Source organism: Poecilia reticulata, linkage group LG1, assembly GCF_000633615.1.
Source record: "Poecilia reticulata strain Guanapo linkage group LG1, Guppy_female_1.0+MT, whole genome shotgun sequence".
Lineage (NCBI taxonomy): Eukaryota > Metazoa > Chordata > Actinopteri > Cyprinodontiformes > Poeciliidae > Poecilia > Poecilia reticulata.
The window spans coordinates 18,256,655-18,276,472 of NC_024331.1; the positions used below are offsets into that span (position 1 = coordinate 18,256,655).

General features: G+C 39.6%; 1 protein-coding gene across 4 annotated transcripts in view; it reads right to left on the minus strand.

Annotated features, from left to right (window-relative positions):
* The window catches only part of fbxo41 (F-box protein 41), a 37,757-nt gene that overhangs the window by 17,858 nt on the left and 81 nt on the right, over positions 1-19,818 (minus strand). For 2 of the 4 annotated variants that reach the window (XM_017305978.1, XM_008411873.2), the window contains exons 2-3: positions 10,550-11,320; positions 8,858-9,087 (exon numbers count right to left, since the gene is read on the minus strand). In XM_017305978.1, the coding sequence (XP_017161467.1) occupies positions 8,858-9,087; positions 10,550-11,098 (779 nt within the window). In that variant the 5' untranslated portion in view covers positions 11,099-11,320. Of the gene's footprint in view, positions 1-8,857; positions 9,088-10,549; positions 11,321-19,612; positions 19,817-19,818 lie in introns of those variants that run through there. The other 2 variants (XM_008411879.2, XM_008411865.2) reach the window with 2 other exon arrangements.

Here is a 19,818-nt window from a genome sequence, read left to right on the forward strand (position 1 = left end):
AACAACATCTTTAACACATTAATGTTATGTTATGGTTGAGACAATATGGGAGAAAATTGCAATCAGGAAAAGGTAAATGTTAAATTAGCTGTCTGTCCATGTGATGCATCCAAGCATACCAAAGGAAACTTAAGAGGAGAAAAAAAGTTACGTTTGTCAGAATGCCTGTTTCAGAAAAATTTATCCTGAAGTCAGAATTCAGATTGGCCAGTCAAAGAGTCAGTCACAGCAACAACCTAAAAAAATCTAACATGGCTGCCTTGCTTGGTAGGACTAATGACAGCAGCAGTTATAACATTTTATAACATTATATAAAATATGTCAGACGCACAACACAATTCAGCCACTGACTGTTAAAAATATATTCGAGCATATAAATAACGGCCCCACAGTTTATCACAAATTCATCGTTACCACTGCACAAATTAAACATAGCGTGCAGAACTGCTTGAAGTTCAATAAATGTTTGCAAACTATTTAGGTACCATGCTTTCAGGCAATGACTGTAAAACATTGGTGAGGCGTGAGGTGGCCACATCATTATGAAAATACAACAGACATCAGTCAGAAGAAACTTTTTCAACAATATCTGATTGTTGAGATGGACATAATGTTTTTCTTTCTTTCCAGTGGCTGGACAAACTACTCATTACCTGCAGTCTATGTCTGCTATGAACCTGTGGCAGTAAGACTTTTTAATTATTTGTTTATGCATCCCAAGTCATATTGTTATTTGTATTTCACCAAAAATAATCACAAATTGACATGTTCCAAATTTCTGGCAATGATAGTTTGAAAATATAGACAAATACATTGTTATCAACTAGTGTTAGCTAGTCAGATTGGTTAGTGAGCACAATTAGCAAATCTGACTGCTTTTCCAACAAGCAGCCGGAATGAAGTACGTCTCATGTAGGTAAACAGAACACTGCGTCATTTGTCAGACATTTTATTATATGTTATTTAAAAATTCCAGTGTAAGAACAGGGACAAATTATTCACCCCATTTATGTGAACCAATGAAAGCAGCATAGAGGAAACATAGAAAAAGGTGTTTTTGTTAGCAACCAGTAAGTGAAAAAAGCATTTTGTGCTTTGGCATCAGCGTATTCATGCAGCTTGTCTTCATCAATTATTCAACTGTATCAGAAATTTGCTTCATATGACGATAACAGGAGTAGCCAATACTTTCCTCCCCTTACAGTATGAAAGGATGAAATGTCTGACAGACATAATATTTTAGCAACATAAAACTGTTCACAACGTTGACAATTTTATATTGGTTGACCTTGTTTATTGTATCCAGGAAGGGGGAAAATAGAACTTTTTTTTTTTATCCTTATGCAAGAAGAGGTTTGTGAGAAAGCAGAAGGTGAGACACAGTGGATTGTGTCTGTTAAAGCAAAGAGAACAATGACTGGGAAGGAGAAAAAAAAGAACATACTGCAGCGGCTGAAACAACAGGTGAAAATCTGCAGCCATGTGGAAGCAGAAAAAACAGGATGTTTGTCAGTAAAGGGGATGAAATGATGCAGTCTTCCTGTTTTATTCCATATTTTGCTCCATACAAGCACAGAGATTTTATGATGACATATGGACACTTTTATCTCAGCAATATTCACACAGATCTCTGAAATACATCTAAACACACTGTCTTATGCACCTGAAACACTTCTACATGTCAATCCTAACAATGAGAACTGAGAACTGGAGAGACAAACACCCCCAAAAAAGACAAAGTTACCCATTCTTTTTCTTTTCCTCACTTTTAAAATAGCTTCACAAAACTTGTAAGACACTCGTCTTAGCTTCTTATTGCTAACCACAGACACACAATGTCCCTCTGCTCATAAATCCTCATCTAAATGTAGCCCAATATCGACCAGGCCATCCATTCACTTCAGTCTGAGTTATCCATCAAATTCGATCATAAGTGCCTTCATCTCGACAGAAAGCCGGTCTGTACTGTCAGAATACAAATACTTGCTGTTCACAGAACATTCCCTGAAGATTTTCACGACTATTGCGCACTCCAGATACAGTCACATACCTGCAGATAAAAAGGACAATTAAATGAGGCCCGTTGATACCTAATACTTTATGCATGGTATTCTTTCACAAATGATTAATGACTAATATTTTTAATAATGAAAACCTTCCCAAATATTCCTAAAGAAAACAGTGCAGGCATCTGCAAAACAAATTTTTCTGCCATCAAAACCACTTAGGGACTATCTAGGTTTGGGCAATACTTTCCATAAAGATAAAATGCAGCATTTTATTCACTGCCATCCAGTAGTTATTTGTTATGGATAACTACTGAATTGCAGTGAATAATGACCCTGGAGCTAAAATTTTTCAATATCCATCTTTCCGACTCCAAATCCGTTCCATGTTTCTGAGGGAGAAATAAAATCCCCATATTATGGTGCTGCCACCACCACATAGCCTTTGACAAGATACCCAAAAATGTTAATTTGTCCTTATCTGACACGAGCACCTTCCTCCACACATTTACTGTGCGGCCTGCATTGTTTGTAAGCAGTCATTTTCTTTCAAGAATGGCTTCTTTTTTGCCACTTTTCCATAAAGGTCAGATTTCACAACCAGCAGAGATCTCTGAAACTTGTCTGGAGTTACCATAGACCTCTTGGCTGCTTCTCTTAATAATAATAATAATAATAATAATAATAATAATAATAAGAAGAAGAAGAAGAAGAAAAAACTCTTCACCTTAAGGAGTCTGTTAAGTCAGGCAGAGGATTATATCTTTGTGGATTGGAGCTGATATTTTTTAATAGTCACAAAATTGTGTTGTTTATTTATTGATTCCATAGCAAAGCAACGCAGTAGAACTAATTATATCCAATTATGACCAGTGATGGGTTTTGCTTGAACGGATTTTGATCATCCAGCAAATTGCAAAGACAGATAAAATGAGCTGATTTCCTAAAGTCTGAGGGAAAATTTTAAAGGCTGAAATTAAAATGTTCCAGCATTTTCATTTGTCCGCAAGCCGTAGATTTTTTTTTTTTAATGATTCCAGCTGTTCTTAATTTTTCCAGCTGCTATTAAGCCAGCTAACAGCCACGCCCGAGCAACTTCTGTTTGTTTTCATCCCAGGGAGTTTTATCTTAATTATGTATATACAGTGACTATTTAAATAGCTGTTTGTGGTGCATAATTGTTCTGTGAATGATTCTCTCCATAATGTCAGCTGCATACAAAGTAATAAATGAGCAACTGTGCGTGAGGCATTGTGCCTGCTCATCATCCTTACCTACAAAGGTTTTGAGCTCAGGACAAATGATCAGACGGGTGTCATTTTATTCTCAGTGCTGCTGAAGGCAAAATTCAGGTCCGGAAAGCTATTTGTGAACGTAAAAGTCACAGAAGTTAGACCTCTGATGTGAAACATTACTCCTGTCTGGAGTTTCTGAGGGCCTTAGCGGCCGCTGATGTCTTTGTGACCTTGAAAAACTTGGGGATGAGTCAAAGAAAATGTTTATTCAATGTGTTATTCAAAGGCAGTCAGCTCATTGGAGTCTGCCTAGTCATTGGGCTGGCAGTAAATGTTCTTACTGTGATGCCCTTTTTCCACCTCAGACCTATGATGTACTTTAGAGTCTGAATAAGCTCCCTGTTTCACTGCCAGCTTTTCCTCAGAGACACAGACACATAATATGTGCATGTGTCCGCATGCGTGTGCATGCGTGTGTGCGTGTGTGTGTTGTGTGTGTGCGTGTGCACGCTGGAGAAGAGGTTGCTTTGGATAGGATTTTAAGGAAAGGCTTTTGAGGAAGTAGTTTCACAATTTCATTCTCATTCAGCCAGGAAACACATGAGCAGCAATTTTTCATTTCATAAGAGAAATAAAAGAAAAGCAGATCTCATTCAAATACATAAGAAACGTCTATGTATTTCAGTGTCACTGGGTTTCCTGTATCTAGAAATTACAATTAGATGTAACCTTAAAGTGGCAGGTGTCTTTGTGTATTTTCTTTCTCACATTTAGTTTTGAAATGAAAAAATGCTTACGCGCTATTTAGGTCACCTATTGACGTCTTACCTAAAGTTTGCACAGGAACCATCCTGATGGTAAAGTGTTAGCAGGAGGGTTTTTTTTTACACTCATCTGTGCATAAAGCCAGGTCAACAGGTCATTTTTCAGCGTGCAATGGTTTAACAAGTTACAACTTCTAGAATTATTAAAAACAAAAATTTGGTGAACAAGCTTGGATTTATTGCAACATTTCTCTAATCCACACAGGATCCACACAAGTGTGCATTTTGAAAACATTAAGTTCCTTTCATCATTGTAACTGAATATTTGTCCATCATTTTTTTCTTTTGAAATGGTGGAATGTTTTTTAGCCCAGCAGAGGCAGAGTAATGAGCCATTTCAGCCTTCTCAACTAAACAGTCACCACAAACCAAAAGGTAATTGCCTATGATGCTCACAAATAACCCAGCAATTCCCAAAGCTCAAGCTGATCAATGTGTTGATGTAAATATTGTTTCTTAAAGAAACCAAGCTGGCTGGATGCTTCACACTGTCAAACAGCAACAGCCATTTTTGACTGCTGGCATTTTATAAACCAAACAATTTTTTTTGCAGTCAACAGATGACACCACTATCTGATACCGATAATTATAGCCTTCTATTAATCATCAATAGGCACTAATGCATTTAGTGTACATTTGAATGTCTGTTTGTTATCTACATGGTATTTAACAATGCCATTAGTGAGGGTTGGTAAATAGCCCGTGCATTATTTCTAGACACACAGAATAGTGATGTGTGGAGCTGTGTTTGTACAGAATGTTTCAGCAGTTTAACCTCTTTTTTTTTTTTGCACTGGGTTTTTTGCATTAGTTTTGAAACAGCTGTTTGAATAAAAATGTAGCATTTTATGATAGAAAGCACTTCTATATTTAAATATGCGGAAGAGTCAAGAAAGAGATAAAAAAAAAATGAAAGGAGCCACAGTTTGTCGTGTAAAGACGTCTTTTTAGACTTAAGGCTTTTAGAAAAGTAAGACATTTCTTTTTCACTTAGGTTTTGTTTTTAAATGTCTCTGTTTCACAACATGCAGGATCTCCCTTAATTTATCAATAAAATAGAAAACAATATTTTATTATTACTATTATGAAAGTATGCTTTTGGAAACTTCTAATAGACTAACTGGTATGTGAGCTGATTGGACGCACAGCTGTGGATGTATTTTAAGGAAACACGTGCTTTCTTGTTTGACACAAGAAACAAACAAATCTGTTTGTCTTGTTGCGTTCTTGGGTAAGACACTTCACACAGCCGGTGGCACTGGTGCATGGCAGGCTGGTTTCTGTCAGACAGCCCCAAGGCAGCAGCTGTGGCTATAATACAGTACCTTATCATATTGTGTGCATGGTTGGGTGATTGGGTGAATGACTTAATACAGTGTGCAGTACTTTAGAGTTCAGTTCTCTGGACTACATGAAAGTGGCATTCAAATACATTGGCCATGTTCAATGAGAAAGTCAAAAGAAATCAGGCAAATTGTGAGCAAGAGTGAAGTCTGGTTCTGTGACCCAGAGATGAAAATGTTTTGGTCAGAAATGTTTAAATTGACTTGTCTCCTGTTGAAGCTGGAGACAAGGCACCGTTATCCACTGTAAAATGTGTCTGGTACTTACCAGAGCTAAAAGACCACTCAGCAAGGTGGAAGCCACTAATAAATAAATCTCTAACACATTATTTCTCATTATGGTGTCATTTAGAACATACAAATAATTTTGGTCTAATTTAACTTTATACAATGAAAAAAAAAAGTTTTTTTATTCACTATATGTAAAGTTCTGGTTTACTACATTCTGCAGGTCTTGCCATCCTCGGTTCCTTTCTCTGTGTTCATTATGCATTAGGTGTTGCCACATCAGTTCCTTCCTTTGTGTTTGGTTTCTTGGTTTATTCTTCTGATCATTTGGATTTATTTCTCTGAGGTTAGTGTTGTTTTTTTCCTAGGTTTGTGGCTCTTGTTGAGTCTTAGTCTTTTTTTCCTTCAAGTTTCCTGGTGTCATTCTACCACAGCTGCTTCACATACATCTCGATTAATTCGCCTGCTTTCAATGTCAATCTCTGCTCTTTCCTTCTGTATATAAACTCATCGGTTTTCATTGTTCTTCATTGGTTCCTTACTTTCCTCTGTCTCTTCTAATTGACCTGTTCTCTCCATGCCAGACCTGTACGTAACCCATGAACACTCCAATTTTTTGTCTGCATTTAAGGCCAACAATCAGCAAACAAAGGTGAGAGCTTTACTAAGATCAGTGTTTGGACCTCAGTCACGACATCTCTGATCAATTAGTCTAAATGAGACATAAATTTAATTTCGCTTGTTTCTTAACAAATGTAATGGATCGGACGGAGAAGGTTACAAGACTTACTCTCCGGTAAAAACATTTTTTTTTGCACAGCTTACAGGTTGCAACTAAAAATAACATCAGGGTCTGGAAACAAACAATAAATCAGTCTGGGACTAATTTCAATAAAAGCTCTGAAAGCGTTGCAGCTCTCACTTTCAGTGCCAGACTGCCAGACGGCTCCAAATCACGTTCAACTTGCTTCATAATGCCATGATTTACGTCCAAGTCCATTTACAGAGCAGAAGTGGCACTAGTTCATGAAGGAGCTTGGCAGCTTTATGGAGAGACTGGCAGGATGCAACGAGACGAGTTTGCTGCTACCTGCCCAGCTGCTTCTTTCCAACCATCCAATCAGCACCTGATCGGTCCTGAAGGGCAGCGGTGTACAAGAGGAAGAGGACAGATGCAACACTCATCTGCTGAATCAAAACATCAACAAGGGTGAGGTGAGAGAAACAAGGGTAACGGGTCTTTCTTTTGAGGATAATATTGCCTGAACCAAGGCATTATGGTAAAACAGAAAAAAAAAAAAGACAGCATGTTAAAGTTGTATTAGTGAACTGATTTGTTTATTTTTACCCTTTCTTTAAACAGGGTGCCAATAAAGGTGCAGCACATTGTACCATTATTGTTCGGCTAATTGTGCAACACAAAGCTTAATTTGAGCCAACACTTTACACCTTACAGAAGCTGTAAGTGTTTTGGGATATGTGTCTGAATGTTTTGCAGGGTTCTTCAATTAAAAAAAAAAAGCCAGACTGAAAGTTGAGCATCTGTGGACATCAATGTACAAGTCTTGCCACATATTTTTAATTCCTTTTGGATCTGGACATTTGACCAGGCCATTTTAACACACCACTATGTCTCAATCTGAACCACTGCATTGAAATATCAGCTGTATGATCAGGATCATCGTCAGGCTGACAGTTCATTTCTTTTTGCAGTTTCTATCAAGTTTTGTTTAATTCCATCTTAATTAAATCCACTGGGAACCTGGTCTCCACTAACACTCTTAAGCACATCACTCACTCACCTGTGACAAGTGAAACAGCCCAGCAAAAGTTACTGAGTTTTAAGAGTCAGATATATTATGTCTACTTATTTCTGAAGGAAAAAGGTTTGAATCGGGCTTTGCTTGGGTTTTGTGAAAACTACTGTTTGGCCTATAATCTTGCAGAAGGAGGAAGAAAAAAAACCTGAAAAACTTAGGAGGTTGCAGGCTGCTGTGCAACAGATGGACTCATGGAGTTGTCAAGGCACCATGATATGAGATCGCTGTGTGGCATGCAAAGAAATTGACAAACGTTTTGGTTGAAAATGGATACATAATGCAGCTCTTTGTGTAATGACTTTGACTCTGATCTCTGCCTGCTGTCTTTTAGGCTGTCTCCAACTTCATCTGCTCTTGGTCACATGTGCCGTGTTTATTTTAAGCCTAAAAAAAGCAGCCTGCGGTGAGGACTTTCTCTACCAAGATGTGGTTAAATGGCTGCTCCTGAGATCACTGGAAACTAAGGAAACTAAAGCCTGCTTGTGCACATGCAGGCTCATACCGTATCATCTTTCTGTTTGTTCATTTTTTGTTTGGCATTTAATAAACTTCTGATTTGTTCAGTTAGGTGTTGTCCAAGTCTCTGATTGTACTTAAAAAGTTAAAACGTATTACATATTTTATTATTATTTTATAGATTTTCATAATGTTATCTGTCTCGTTTGTCTCCCATTAACCATGAAAAAAACAAGAACATAACTGTATTATTATTCAAAATTAATGTACTGACAGAGAAAAGCCTGATTGGCCTTTTTTGAAATCAGATTTGTCCTGATTAACGTTCTGCTTTAATAAGAGCTTTCCCCACAATAATTGTGCCATTTCGTGCTAATATGGCCTGTTTTGTACAAAGAGGAAAAGCTTTTATAGTGTTGTTGGTAAATTACAAGCTCCTGGTTATTAACAACTCCACTTGCTTGTGCACTAATTTGTAAAGCAGCAGTTTGCTTTGGTCTTCATTTGAAATGAGCAGGTAGCAGCTGTGGCTGTAAATCAGGAGCTCGCCCACACAACGGGTAACTCCCATTAGTATTAGCAATCATTTGAAAAATAAGGTGCCATTTTATCCAACAATTCTTAAAAATGTTCCTATTTACTCCATCCATCCATCCATCCATCCATCCATCCATCCATCCATCCATCCATCCATCCATCCATCCATCCATCCATCCATCCATCCTCTGTACACCCTTGTCCCTAGTGGGGTAAGGAGGGTTGCTGGTGCCTAACTCCAGCGAACATTTCGGGCGAGAGGCAGGGTCACCCTGGACAGGTCGCCAGTCTGACGCAGCCTATTTAGTGCAATCCATGTAAAATTTAGAAAAAAAAATACTCCTGTACAAAATAAGACAAACTAACTTTGTTGCAAATGAAATCTTTGAAAACTGAAAACCCTCTCACTGCTGTTTGTGGTTTAGCTCCGCCTCCTTGTTCACCAGATCCTGCTTGAGGTTGGCCAGCATTTCCACGGAGACGTCCACCTGCCGAGAGAGCTCAGAGGCCTTGTCCTCCAGGTCCTGTTTCTCCTGGCTCAGCCGCTCGCTCTCCTGCTTGGCCCTCTCCAGCTCGGAGCTCTTCCTCTCCAGCTCCGCCTGGAGACGGCCTACACGGGCCGCTATTTTCTGCTCCACCTACAGAACAAGAAGGCCAACAGTTTCAGCTGCTTCATGTCCTTTTGAAATTTACATACTGGAGAGAGAAAAAAACTCGGCATGATATGCAAACAAACTTAACGCAAAGTAACTACCACATCAAAAATTAAGGGCTTCTGCTAGTAAGCATCTCACAAATATGGAATTGATTTACAGTTTTACGGTGTAATCAATTTAATGTAGTCATGCAATTTGTTGTTGAAAGAAAACCATAAATAGTTTTATTTCCTCAAGCAATTATGTGGAAGATTGTGTCCTGATCTGATGAGATCCAACCTTAACTGTATTGAACTACATGCATGTTTCAGACATGGTGGTGGCTGTATCATGCTTTGGGGATGTTTTCATTCTGCAAAGAAAGAAATGCTGGTTGGAGTTGATTTTTTTAAAAATGGACAGAGTTTAACAGAGGACAATCACGAGAGAAAACTTTCTAGTGGCTGCAAAACACATGAGACTGGGGCAGAACAAGAGTGGCAATTTTTTTTTTTAGATCAAAGTACATTCATGCGTTAGAATGGCCCCCATCACACTCCAGATGTAAAACCAAATAAGAATCTGTGGCAACACTTGGAAACTGTCGTTCGCAGGATTCTCCATCACGACTGACAGAGGTTGAAATATTTTGGAAAGAATGGGCAAAGATTTCAATTTCTAGATCTGCAAAGGTGAAAAAGTAAACAGTAAAAGAGCAGCTATAGTCACAGAGAATGTTCTGCAAAATAGGGATGTGAAATATACACCACACTTTTCAGATTTCCATTTGTAAAGTATTTTAAAACCCAATTTTCTTTTCATCTTACAATTCTGTATGTAGGTCTATTAAAGAAAAAGTTACTTTTTGGTTGTATGACAAATTATGGAAATATTGAAGCTGAAGGCTTCTTTCTTATGCAACCCCCCCCCAACACAGTCAAAAGTAAAAAAAAACACATAAATAATAAATAAATAGGAGTATTAGTATGCTCACATCGAAAATCTACTTTCCCACAGGCTAAGAAATATGCATTTCTGGTGGTTGGGTAACCTCCTCAAATTTCCTGCATATTCACTTTGTTTATGAGAGTTTCTGATTAAAGATGTAGAGACGCTATGCCTCTAACATGCAACATATTTGTACATGTTCCAAGATTGTTACCTTTAGAAGGACTGGATCACATTCAGATTGTGGCTCTAATGAGCTCCTTAGTTTCCTGTCTGCTGCTGAGCTCAAGGTTCTTTAAAAGCAGAAGAGTGTCAGGAGAAGTGTTGTTGACGGTTTAATGTCCAGCCTAAGGAGGGAGGGGTATAAGTATTTCCCTTGATTGCTTCTGCACTTTGCAATTACCCCCTCCAGAAATCAGGCTTGCACTTTGAGCAAGTACATGGCCACCAGAGTCAGCCTGTTAATACACCTCCTGCTGATAAAGTTTATTCTGATAACAGCGGCAATCCCACTTACCTCCTCCGACAACTTCTCCAGCCTCTCGTCCAGCTCCAGCCGCTCGAACGCCCGCGCCTTCAGCCTCGCCAGGCCCTCCTCGTAAGCCGCCTCTACAGCACTGGCAGCCACATTTGCAGCCACAGCCACAGCAGTGCTGGGGTTTCCATGGCTGCCTGGATCCGTGGATGTCATCGCTTTCTTCATGAAGATCTCCCCCAGGGGGAACTCCACATTAGGAATGTACCTGGCCGCAGAGTTGGAGTTAGCTGGGGTCAAGCTGAGGTCGTCGGCACAGGGAAGCTCCCGGCAGGGAAAGTGGCGCTCCTTCAGAGCCGAAGGCCGGAGCGCTTCGAAGGGGTCGTTGTTGTTGGCGGGCGTGAGGAGAGCTCCCTCGGCCACTAGGGGCAGCAGAGCGGCGGCGTCACATACACTGTTGGACTTGGAGAGGACATAAAGGGTCTCGTACGTGTGGTTGTACTCCAGGTGGGCTCGTAGGGACGAAAGGCTTCGGAAGCGCTTGTGCTCCCCGCAGCGAGGACAGCGGTATGGCAGGTCCAGAGAGGCCATTCCGTGCAGTAACTGCCGGAGGGGAGGGAGGCGCTCATGCGGCACGATGGCAGCGCCAGTATGAGGGCACGGAGGTCAGACCTCTCATGGTGAGAACGGGGCAGACTGGGTTAGTCAGCATGAGGAGGAAAAGATCCCACCGTAAAATGGAAGAGCCAGGTCAGTCACATGACTGCGCAGGGAGGGAACATTCAGTCTCTGCACTTTAGAGGTCCTGAGTACCTGAATGGAGGCAAAAAAACCCCAAAAGAACACAAGTCACAGTTTGAGTTTCATCAAGTCACATTCATACCGTTAGGCACAATCTGAAAATGTTCAGCTAGAGATGTCCAGATGACTGGACTGGTCAGAACCTTGGTATTCAAATTTTTTCCTAATCGGTAGATGTTCACCATTGACCATAAACTGCACAAACTGAAACACCGACTTGGAAAGACTTTTTGTCTGCTGAAAAAAGCTGAAAGGTTGACTTCAGTAGCTATCAGGTAAACTTTATGTTTACAGCAAAGTTGCAATTTTTGTCTTTTAGGTTTTCAACTTCTGTCTGTCATGAAGTCTTTTGGTTTTGTAATTGTTGGTATTTTATTTATTTATTTATTTTTTTACAAATGTGAGAGTTAAGGTAAGGGTCTGTATTCTGTAGGGAATAATCACTTGATGTTTAAAGCTGACTTGGACAAATCACACTCTACTAAAATAAAATGCTAAAGACCGTTTAAAATGTCAATTCCAAATCATTTCATTTTTATCTAAACCTCTCACGTATGGTGGGACATCTTCTGCTCCTGATATAGTAAATGACCTCTAACTGTAGGAAGACTAGAGGGTTTTGAATGTGACTAATTTTAATAAAGAACTTTTAAAAAGTACTCTTTTTTTTGTTTGCTTTTCTGCGACTCCTAATTGTTTCAGATCTGTCACACACTCAACACCTCAATGGTCCTCACAAAAGTTGGTGTTAAGGCCTTCCCCAAACTTCCACACCAAAGAGTAAATGCCTCAGGTAGGATTCCGGTATGAGGCATTCACTGACTGATAAAGATTGGGATTTTTGAGTTTCCAACCAACAAGTCAAATGTGAAATTGTCAATTTCTCTGTGCTTTAGTCTTAATCTTATAAAATATATTCTGTGGTGCATTTTAAATAAATAAAAAAATACTATCTTGCAACTAATATCCTTTGATTGGTGTTGCTGTCTTGTCACTTAAGATTATGTTATTATTGTTTAAAAAAACATAATTTCTGTTTTTATAAATAAACAAATAGTTTTATGTCCCTTATACTGTTACTGTTTCAGTGTTTAAACTCAGTTTTAGCAATTTGAATGCTATTATTCACAACACAAACTCAAGAAATATGCTTGCAAACAAAAGAGAAAATAAATAACAGTCCTTAACAGTCCTCTGGATGAAACTGCAACATCCAGAGGTCATTTAGTCACTGTTTATATCATTTCATGTCATCATTGTTGGTAAAGGTCCACACATTTAATAGAGCAGAAACATAAGAGGTTTAGTTCGAGTTTAACATCACACTCCTGAACTTTGTCCTCCTATGTAGAGGGAAAACTCTTAAGAGATCCAGGAAATGAAAATGGATCCATTAAGGAGAGTGCTCACTGGTGCCAACATATTTTTTCTGGGTTGCGTCTCTGAGGTCAAACAAGATAATATTAAGACCAAAAACCTAAATGTGTAAATTATCTGACTTGCAACCATCTGCTCTTCTCCGTGAGTCGCGAAATTCTACACCCTGTTTAAATTCCCATATTGAAAAATGAAAACGGACACAAATAACCTGACCAACTCTCTGAAGTATAAATACTGTCTTTTTCTCAAATAACACACACTTCTTCATTCACAAAATTTCAGTGGATGAAAATTACTTAACATTCTGTTCCTCCTTCTCATATATGCTACTTTAAATTAGGATTATTTGAAGACCTGCCAGAACATTACATTTCTGGTCTGTCTGGTAACGCTTGTTTTTCTTTTGTTGTAACAATGTCTCTTGACACTAAATATTGGATTTATTTTCCTGTATATGGCGCCGCATTTGCCAGGAAAATGCATCTGTGGGTCAAGCAGTAGAGCTGAGGTTTGGGGTTACGCCCATGAAAAAAAAAATCCTCTTTGCCAAACAGCTTTTGGTCGAGGTAGTGTGATAGTAGTGCAACCAAATAGTGCAGCATGCACTGTTTTTATTTTAAGATTGGCTACTTTACATCTGGGTAGAAATTACAATCTAAGACTGAAGCCTGAAGCAGTGGAGATTTGTCTGAACTCTTCTACATCCTACAGCAGCTGTGAATGAGGAAAACAGCCACCATTAGACATTTAATGACAAGTCACAGACGCAGACCATTCATAGGCTGGAAATCCCCTGAAATCACAGAGACTGCTATTAGACGTCTGGTGAGGCTGAATCGGGGAGAGAACTGGCAAGCTGTGCCCACTTATTAAGCAGGCAGAATGTCACAGACCTATTCACCAAACTCAAGTCAGCAGGCAAAGCCATTACAGAGTTGGATTGTTCACCGTATTCCTTTCTGTTATGACAAATGATGCGGAAGAAGCTTTTGCATTTCCCCTCACTGTTCCAATTATTCTTGCACAGATACATGAAACAGACATCGAAGTTGCATTCACTATCGTAGAACTGACGTAAAAGTAGGGAATGTTTAACTCGATTGGAACCAAATAGTCGTATTCTGGCTTTGAAACAAGTTGAAATCTTTTCTTTCCTTTAACTAAAGTGAAGGGAATAAAACCGATCCATGCTCATTTCTGCACTGATCACAGGCCGATTTGCAGCTACATTAAAGTGGAAGTTGTACTGCAGCACTAATCTGAGATGCAAACAAGCGCTAAGTGAAACAAACAATCTCCACAAAGCAGCCACCTGGTGGTGAGGCAAGACTCCCCTCTGTGTGCCACAGTGTGCAGCATTAGGAAGTGCACCATGTGTATTTTGTTCAGTTATGTTTTGTCTAATATTTGGATAAACATCAATATTCCCAACTTATAAGACTCCCCATTAGAAATGTCCATAAACTATTTTCCTTTTGGGGGGTCTCTTCTGTCAATATTTATTGAAAAGCTATTGTTCGAAGCTCCCTGCAGAGATGTAATCTCTTCTTCCTCTGTCGTATCTCCACATTTGCAAACTGTCTAATGGTCAAACCGAGCAATGAAATGTAGCAATATGTAGAGAGACTTGCAGGGGTAGCCTGTTCCCTGCAGCAAGGTCACAAGTGACACAGATAATATTAAAGGTTCAGTAAATGTCTCTTTATCAGCAACTGCGTACATGAGGGCTGTGACCTGGAAAACTGTCGACTCCCAATCCATTTATCACACCCAGGAAAGGTTTCTGAACATAAAAGAAGGGATCAAAGCTGGGTAGCACAAACAGATGAAGAAAACCGCAGCTTTGATAAAAAGAAAGTAAACCTTTGTCAATTTTAGGATTGTACATCAGGCCATGATAAATAAAAAAAGGGCTGCATGGTAGTGGAGTTGGTCACATTGTTCCCTTTCAGGGATCTCATCCTGACCAAGGTTTGTTCCAAATGTTCTTGATGGCTCATGACCGCTTCAGACAGACACGAGAGATGGCCACCAACTCCCCCATCATCCAGCAAGGTTCTTGTTTTTACCAGGTCAAAAGAATCACTGAGTATTCCACTGTGTTCTTATTGTTAAAGAAAGATCAATCTAAAATGGCTAGAGCTGTATAGAACAAATTACTCTCATGATATAACTTCTAAACACCTTCTAAAGGAAGAACATGAAGTTCCTGTTTTCTCAATGCTGTTAAAGCATTGCCTCACTTCATTTCAATGAATCCTACCAAAGGGAAGGGAGTTTATGGCAGTGTCTTGATTATTTATTTATTTATTTTTCTTCTTATTTTTTTCTTCAGCCTTGCTGTCAGAGATTTGGTGTTGAACTTGAGACCGTTGTTCTGTTGGTAACCCAATTCAGGCCAAGCTTCAGCAGACAATGTGTTTGGGGTCAAATCAATGGCTGCATGGTTCTCAAGTCCCATGATTGTGAAAGAGTCCCAAATTATTACACCTCCCCCACCATACTTGACAGATGAGAGTAGGTATTCTTGCTGATGTAGTTTTTGGTTGTTCGTTACAAATGGATTCTCTTGTTTTGTAAAGAAATCTTGCCTCTAATCCTAAAGACCTCGTTTTTGACTTAGAATCTACACCAGCATAACACTAAGATTTTTTTTTTTTTTTCTCAGCACGGAATGTAAAGTTATTTTTAACAATAAGTCTGGAGCAGTAGAATGTATTTACATAAGAGATGTACCCATAATCCAAATTAACTTGGACCAAATGTAAATTTCATGGCTAGCAAATTAATTCTCCCGAATTCTAGACCTTTCTAAAGAACAAAAACTGTCACCGTGAACAAACCTTACTGCATTTGCTTTTCACTAAAAAACTAAGCAGAAATTTTCATATTCAAACATTGAGCAGCTGAAAAATCGCCATGTCTTACAGGGCCTTTTTTCCTCGTTCTCAAGTGGTACAGGTTAATGCAAAAATCATAAAACGAAGGAGAGAGAAAACATCCAGAAGATTCCAAATCGCTTGTTAGTGCTACATGTTGTTGCTGTCATTGATTTGTCCCTACAATGCTTTCATACGTCTCGTCTGTGTCCAGTACATTTGCACTGTTTCTTTATTGTCTGAGTGATAAAGAAACACTGCAGGTTCTTTATTCTTGATAATTATCTGCATTGTGAAGCCCATACTATTCATCTCCCTCCACCTCCCTTTTTGCTGAAGGCCTAAAGCTTTGGCTTCTAATAAACTGGTAAAAGAAAACTATGCCTCTCTGTTTCACACAGCCTCTGCTCAGTATTCTCTCTCTCTCTCTATCTCTCTCTGTAGCTCCATCATGCAGTCCGGTTAAGATTTATTTCTGCGAGCCAGCGGTCTCTGACACAGATTTTTTTTGTTTGGGGGTGTGAGAAGGAGAGTGACTCAAGGTGCATCACAGCTAGCATGCCAGGCCTTCACCCAGACATGCTGCAGCTCTCAACTGGCACGTTGCAGTGCAACACCGGAGGTGGCGGGCGTTCATGAGAGGTGTGACACGACCATCGTCCCACAAATTGAGCCATTTTCTCACCTGGCATCTCCAGTTTCGAAATGAATCCCTTTCACAGCCCAATGATTTATTTTTCTAGTTGATTTCAAGTAAATAAAACAATTGGTCGAGATGATACAAGAACTGTTATCTTATCTATGTTCTTACAATAAACCTGATCCAATAAAAGCTGGAAAGTATCCTCCAGAGCAGCATTATAATGTCCGCATTATTAATGCCAGTTAATAATGTGTGCCTAAATGTAATCTGAATTATTTGCACAACATTTTCACCAACTGACTCTCACTGAATAGTGAATTTCCCCAGAGATATCTTGTCATTTTCTCTTGTGGGCGATATTAACTTGCACCACAGAAATAAACTAAAACGCCAATTCTGTGAGGTTGGTAGGAAAAAATTATAAGCATCTGTCCAATCAACATAGCTGAATCTAGTGTTTTTGGGCTGCTGAAAATTTCTGTCTGGTGTCATTAATTGATTTTCAAATGTTACATTATCATTGAATTTAGCCTGTTTGTTCATTGACAGGGACTACACAGTGGTGCAGTTGGTAGAGCTGTTGCCTTGCAGCAAGAAGGTTCTGGGTTCGATTCCCGGCCCCGGTCTTTCTGCATGGAGTTTGCATGTTCTCCCTGTGCATGCGTGGGTTTTCTCTGGGTATTCCAGTTTCCTCCCACAGTCCAAAATCATGACTGTCAGGTTAATTGGTCTGTCTAAATTGCCCCTAGGTGTGAGTGTGTGTGCATGGTTGTTTGTACTGTGTGTCTCTGTGTTGCCCTGTGACAGACTGCCGACCTGTCCAGGGTGACCCCGCTTCTCGCCTGGAACGTTAGCTGGAGATGGGCACCAGCAACCCCCCCGACCTCACCAAGGGACAAGGGTGTAAAGAAAATGTATGGATGGATGTTCATTAACAGCAATCATACAATAGCTTGGTATTTAGCGTTAGCTCTTGACACTGATTTATTGACTAAATACTGTATACTTTGCAAGTTTCTGAGTAGACATTTGTATCATTTTGTCGACTTTATGATTTTAAATTCTGACATGACAGAAATTCTTGTCTTTAGACCAGAAAGACTGAGAAATAAACTGCTTAGTCAATCACTGAATCCAGGTGTTATAAATCGGCCTTCGGTAACAAAGCAAAGTACCTCAGTGTTATTTTTGGATTTGCCATTCATGTCCCAAATGAAACAAGTTTCTAGATCGTCCTTTTGCCTCCATAATATTGCCAAAATTACAAATATTTTGTTCAGGAGTAGCGCTGAAAAACTAGTCGATGCATTGTTTTACTTGAAGGCTGTAATGTTGTAATTTTTTGCCATCAGGAAGTCCACAAAATTCAGTTAGAAGCCTTTAGCTGATCCAAAATGCTTCAGCAAGAGTTCTGCTGACAATAAAAATGGCAGATCATATTTCTCCTATTTTAGCTTCCCTTCATTTGCTCATTGTTAAATCCAGAATGCATTTTCAGACTCTCCCTCTTATAGCCAAGCTTCATTATACATCAAAGATCTGGTTGTTCCATATGTTCCTAATGGAGCAGTTCACTCTCTGACTGCAGACTTGGTGGTTCCTAGAATCTCTAAAAGTAGCTTAGGAGGCACATATTTTAGTTATCGGGCTTCTCTCCTGTGGTACCAGCTCCAAATATTCAGACTGTGAGGCAGAGTGCATGTCTACTTTTAAGACCAGACTTAAAGCTTCCCTCTCTGTCGATAGAGCAGCTTAGCTTGTCCTGAGCTGCCTGTGTAAAAAACACAAAATCTAACTAAGCATTCTTGATCTCATTTCCAGTGCAAATATCTTAGTAAACTTGAAATAAGACAAAACTACTTTAAAAGTAACTTTTCGGCAAGATGTAGGGGTTTGTTTTAAGTAAATAATTAAATAAACAATTTACCCTTTTCAGATATTTGTAAAGAATTTTGAAAATCCTTTATTATTTTCCTTCTATTTTACAAATGTGGATTACTTGCTTTGGTCTATTTTACACACACACACATATATATATATATATATATATATATATATATATATATATATATTGGTCTGTCACATTGGTCTGTCACATAGCAGATGAAAAAAATTAGAGGGGTTTGACGGCAGAAAATAATGCCAATAATAAAATTATTAATGCAACAACTGTAGAAGGAAGTTCAGATCTTGCTTCTGCTATATTTCTCCTGTCTAAAGATAGAAAAGAGGTGGCTATGCTAGAGCAGCATCATAGTTTGATTTATGCAGCTGGCTACAAGACACCCAGCTGTTCGTGAAGAGAGAGAAATGTTTGTCCAAACGTGTTATTATGGGGAAATATTTGAAGCACCAGTTTTGATGGCACGGTGAATAATTCTTGATGTTAGCGTCTTTATGCATATGCTTGACTTTGAACCAAAGCATTGGTAGTTTTTAGCATGAATGCCGCCTTGGGAAGGCACTCCTTCTGCTGCCCCACAACTAATCTAAAAACTAGAACAATATACATTCTGAAGCAGGATAAAATGCAGTGCAGTCTAGGACGTCACATGTAAAGCACTCTCCCTATTCCTATCAGAAGGTATTCCAACTTAACATTGACTGTAAGTTCTGAAATAAAATGAAAAGAAACTGACAGCTTGTATCTGTCAGTTGTAAATAAATGGCCCAAATCAGATGCCACCACTGAACTGAAGCATGATTTGTAGGTTTGCTTGCGTTTTCTGCTGGAATACTGCAACTTTTGTCAAGGGATTTTTCGACTGAGAGCTTTAAGGCCCACTGTTCCCAAAACTCCAGCAGCTTCTTCATTGTAGCGTAAGAGCCAATAGCTTACCGGGACAGTGTGAAGAGTCCCAAGGGAGTATTATTGTTTGAATGTTAAGTCGTTTCCGCTCTTATTTTTATTCATGTCGATGATCTTGGGTTTACAGAGTAAAATAGCCTGTTTTACAGTGTACAACGTGCACTGTAAAACTGGCATATAAAACTTGCACATATTGTACAGAGGATGCCCATTATTCTAAATACAGCATCAAGTCCCGTTTCAGCACACACACACACACACACACACAGGCCGTGCAGACCGGCCACGGTCCCCCTCTGAACACACTGACAGCAGCTAAAAGGGCTCCCAGTAAACACTGCCACATCCAGCGGTAACAAAAATCATCGATCCTCATTTCTGCACTGCACACAGATCAATCACAAGCAGCGGCTCATGTGGGTGTGGACGAGTGGCATCACCAAACTGATGCTACAGCAGCAGCGAAAGCCGCCGTCATGACAGAACGCATAAGCAGGCCGGGAGGCAGGTTCATTCACACCCATGCTGATCGCAGCGGCTGCGCTCTCCCGGGAGAAGAGAGAGGCAGAGGGGAAAAAAAGAAGGGTGATAACCTGGCGTGTACACGATTCTCTCTCCGGGTCCTAGCAGCGGCTCTGGGCTCATCGCTGGACAGGACCACGCAAATCAGACCGCTGAGCAGGCGCACCGGCGGCGTCAATGAAGCGACACTTACAGAACCTGCACCGGTGTGAATGATGAAGGGAGGACGCGAGGTTTTTTTAAAAAAGAAAGAAGAAAGAAAGAAACGTGCATCTTA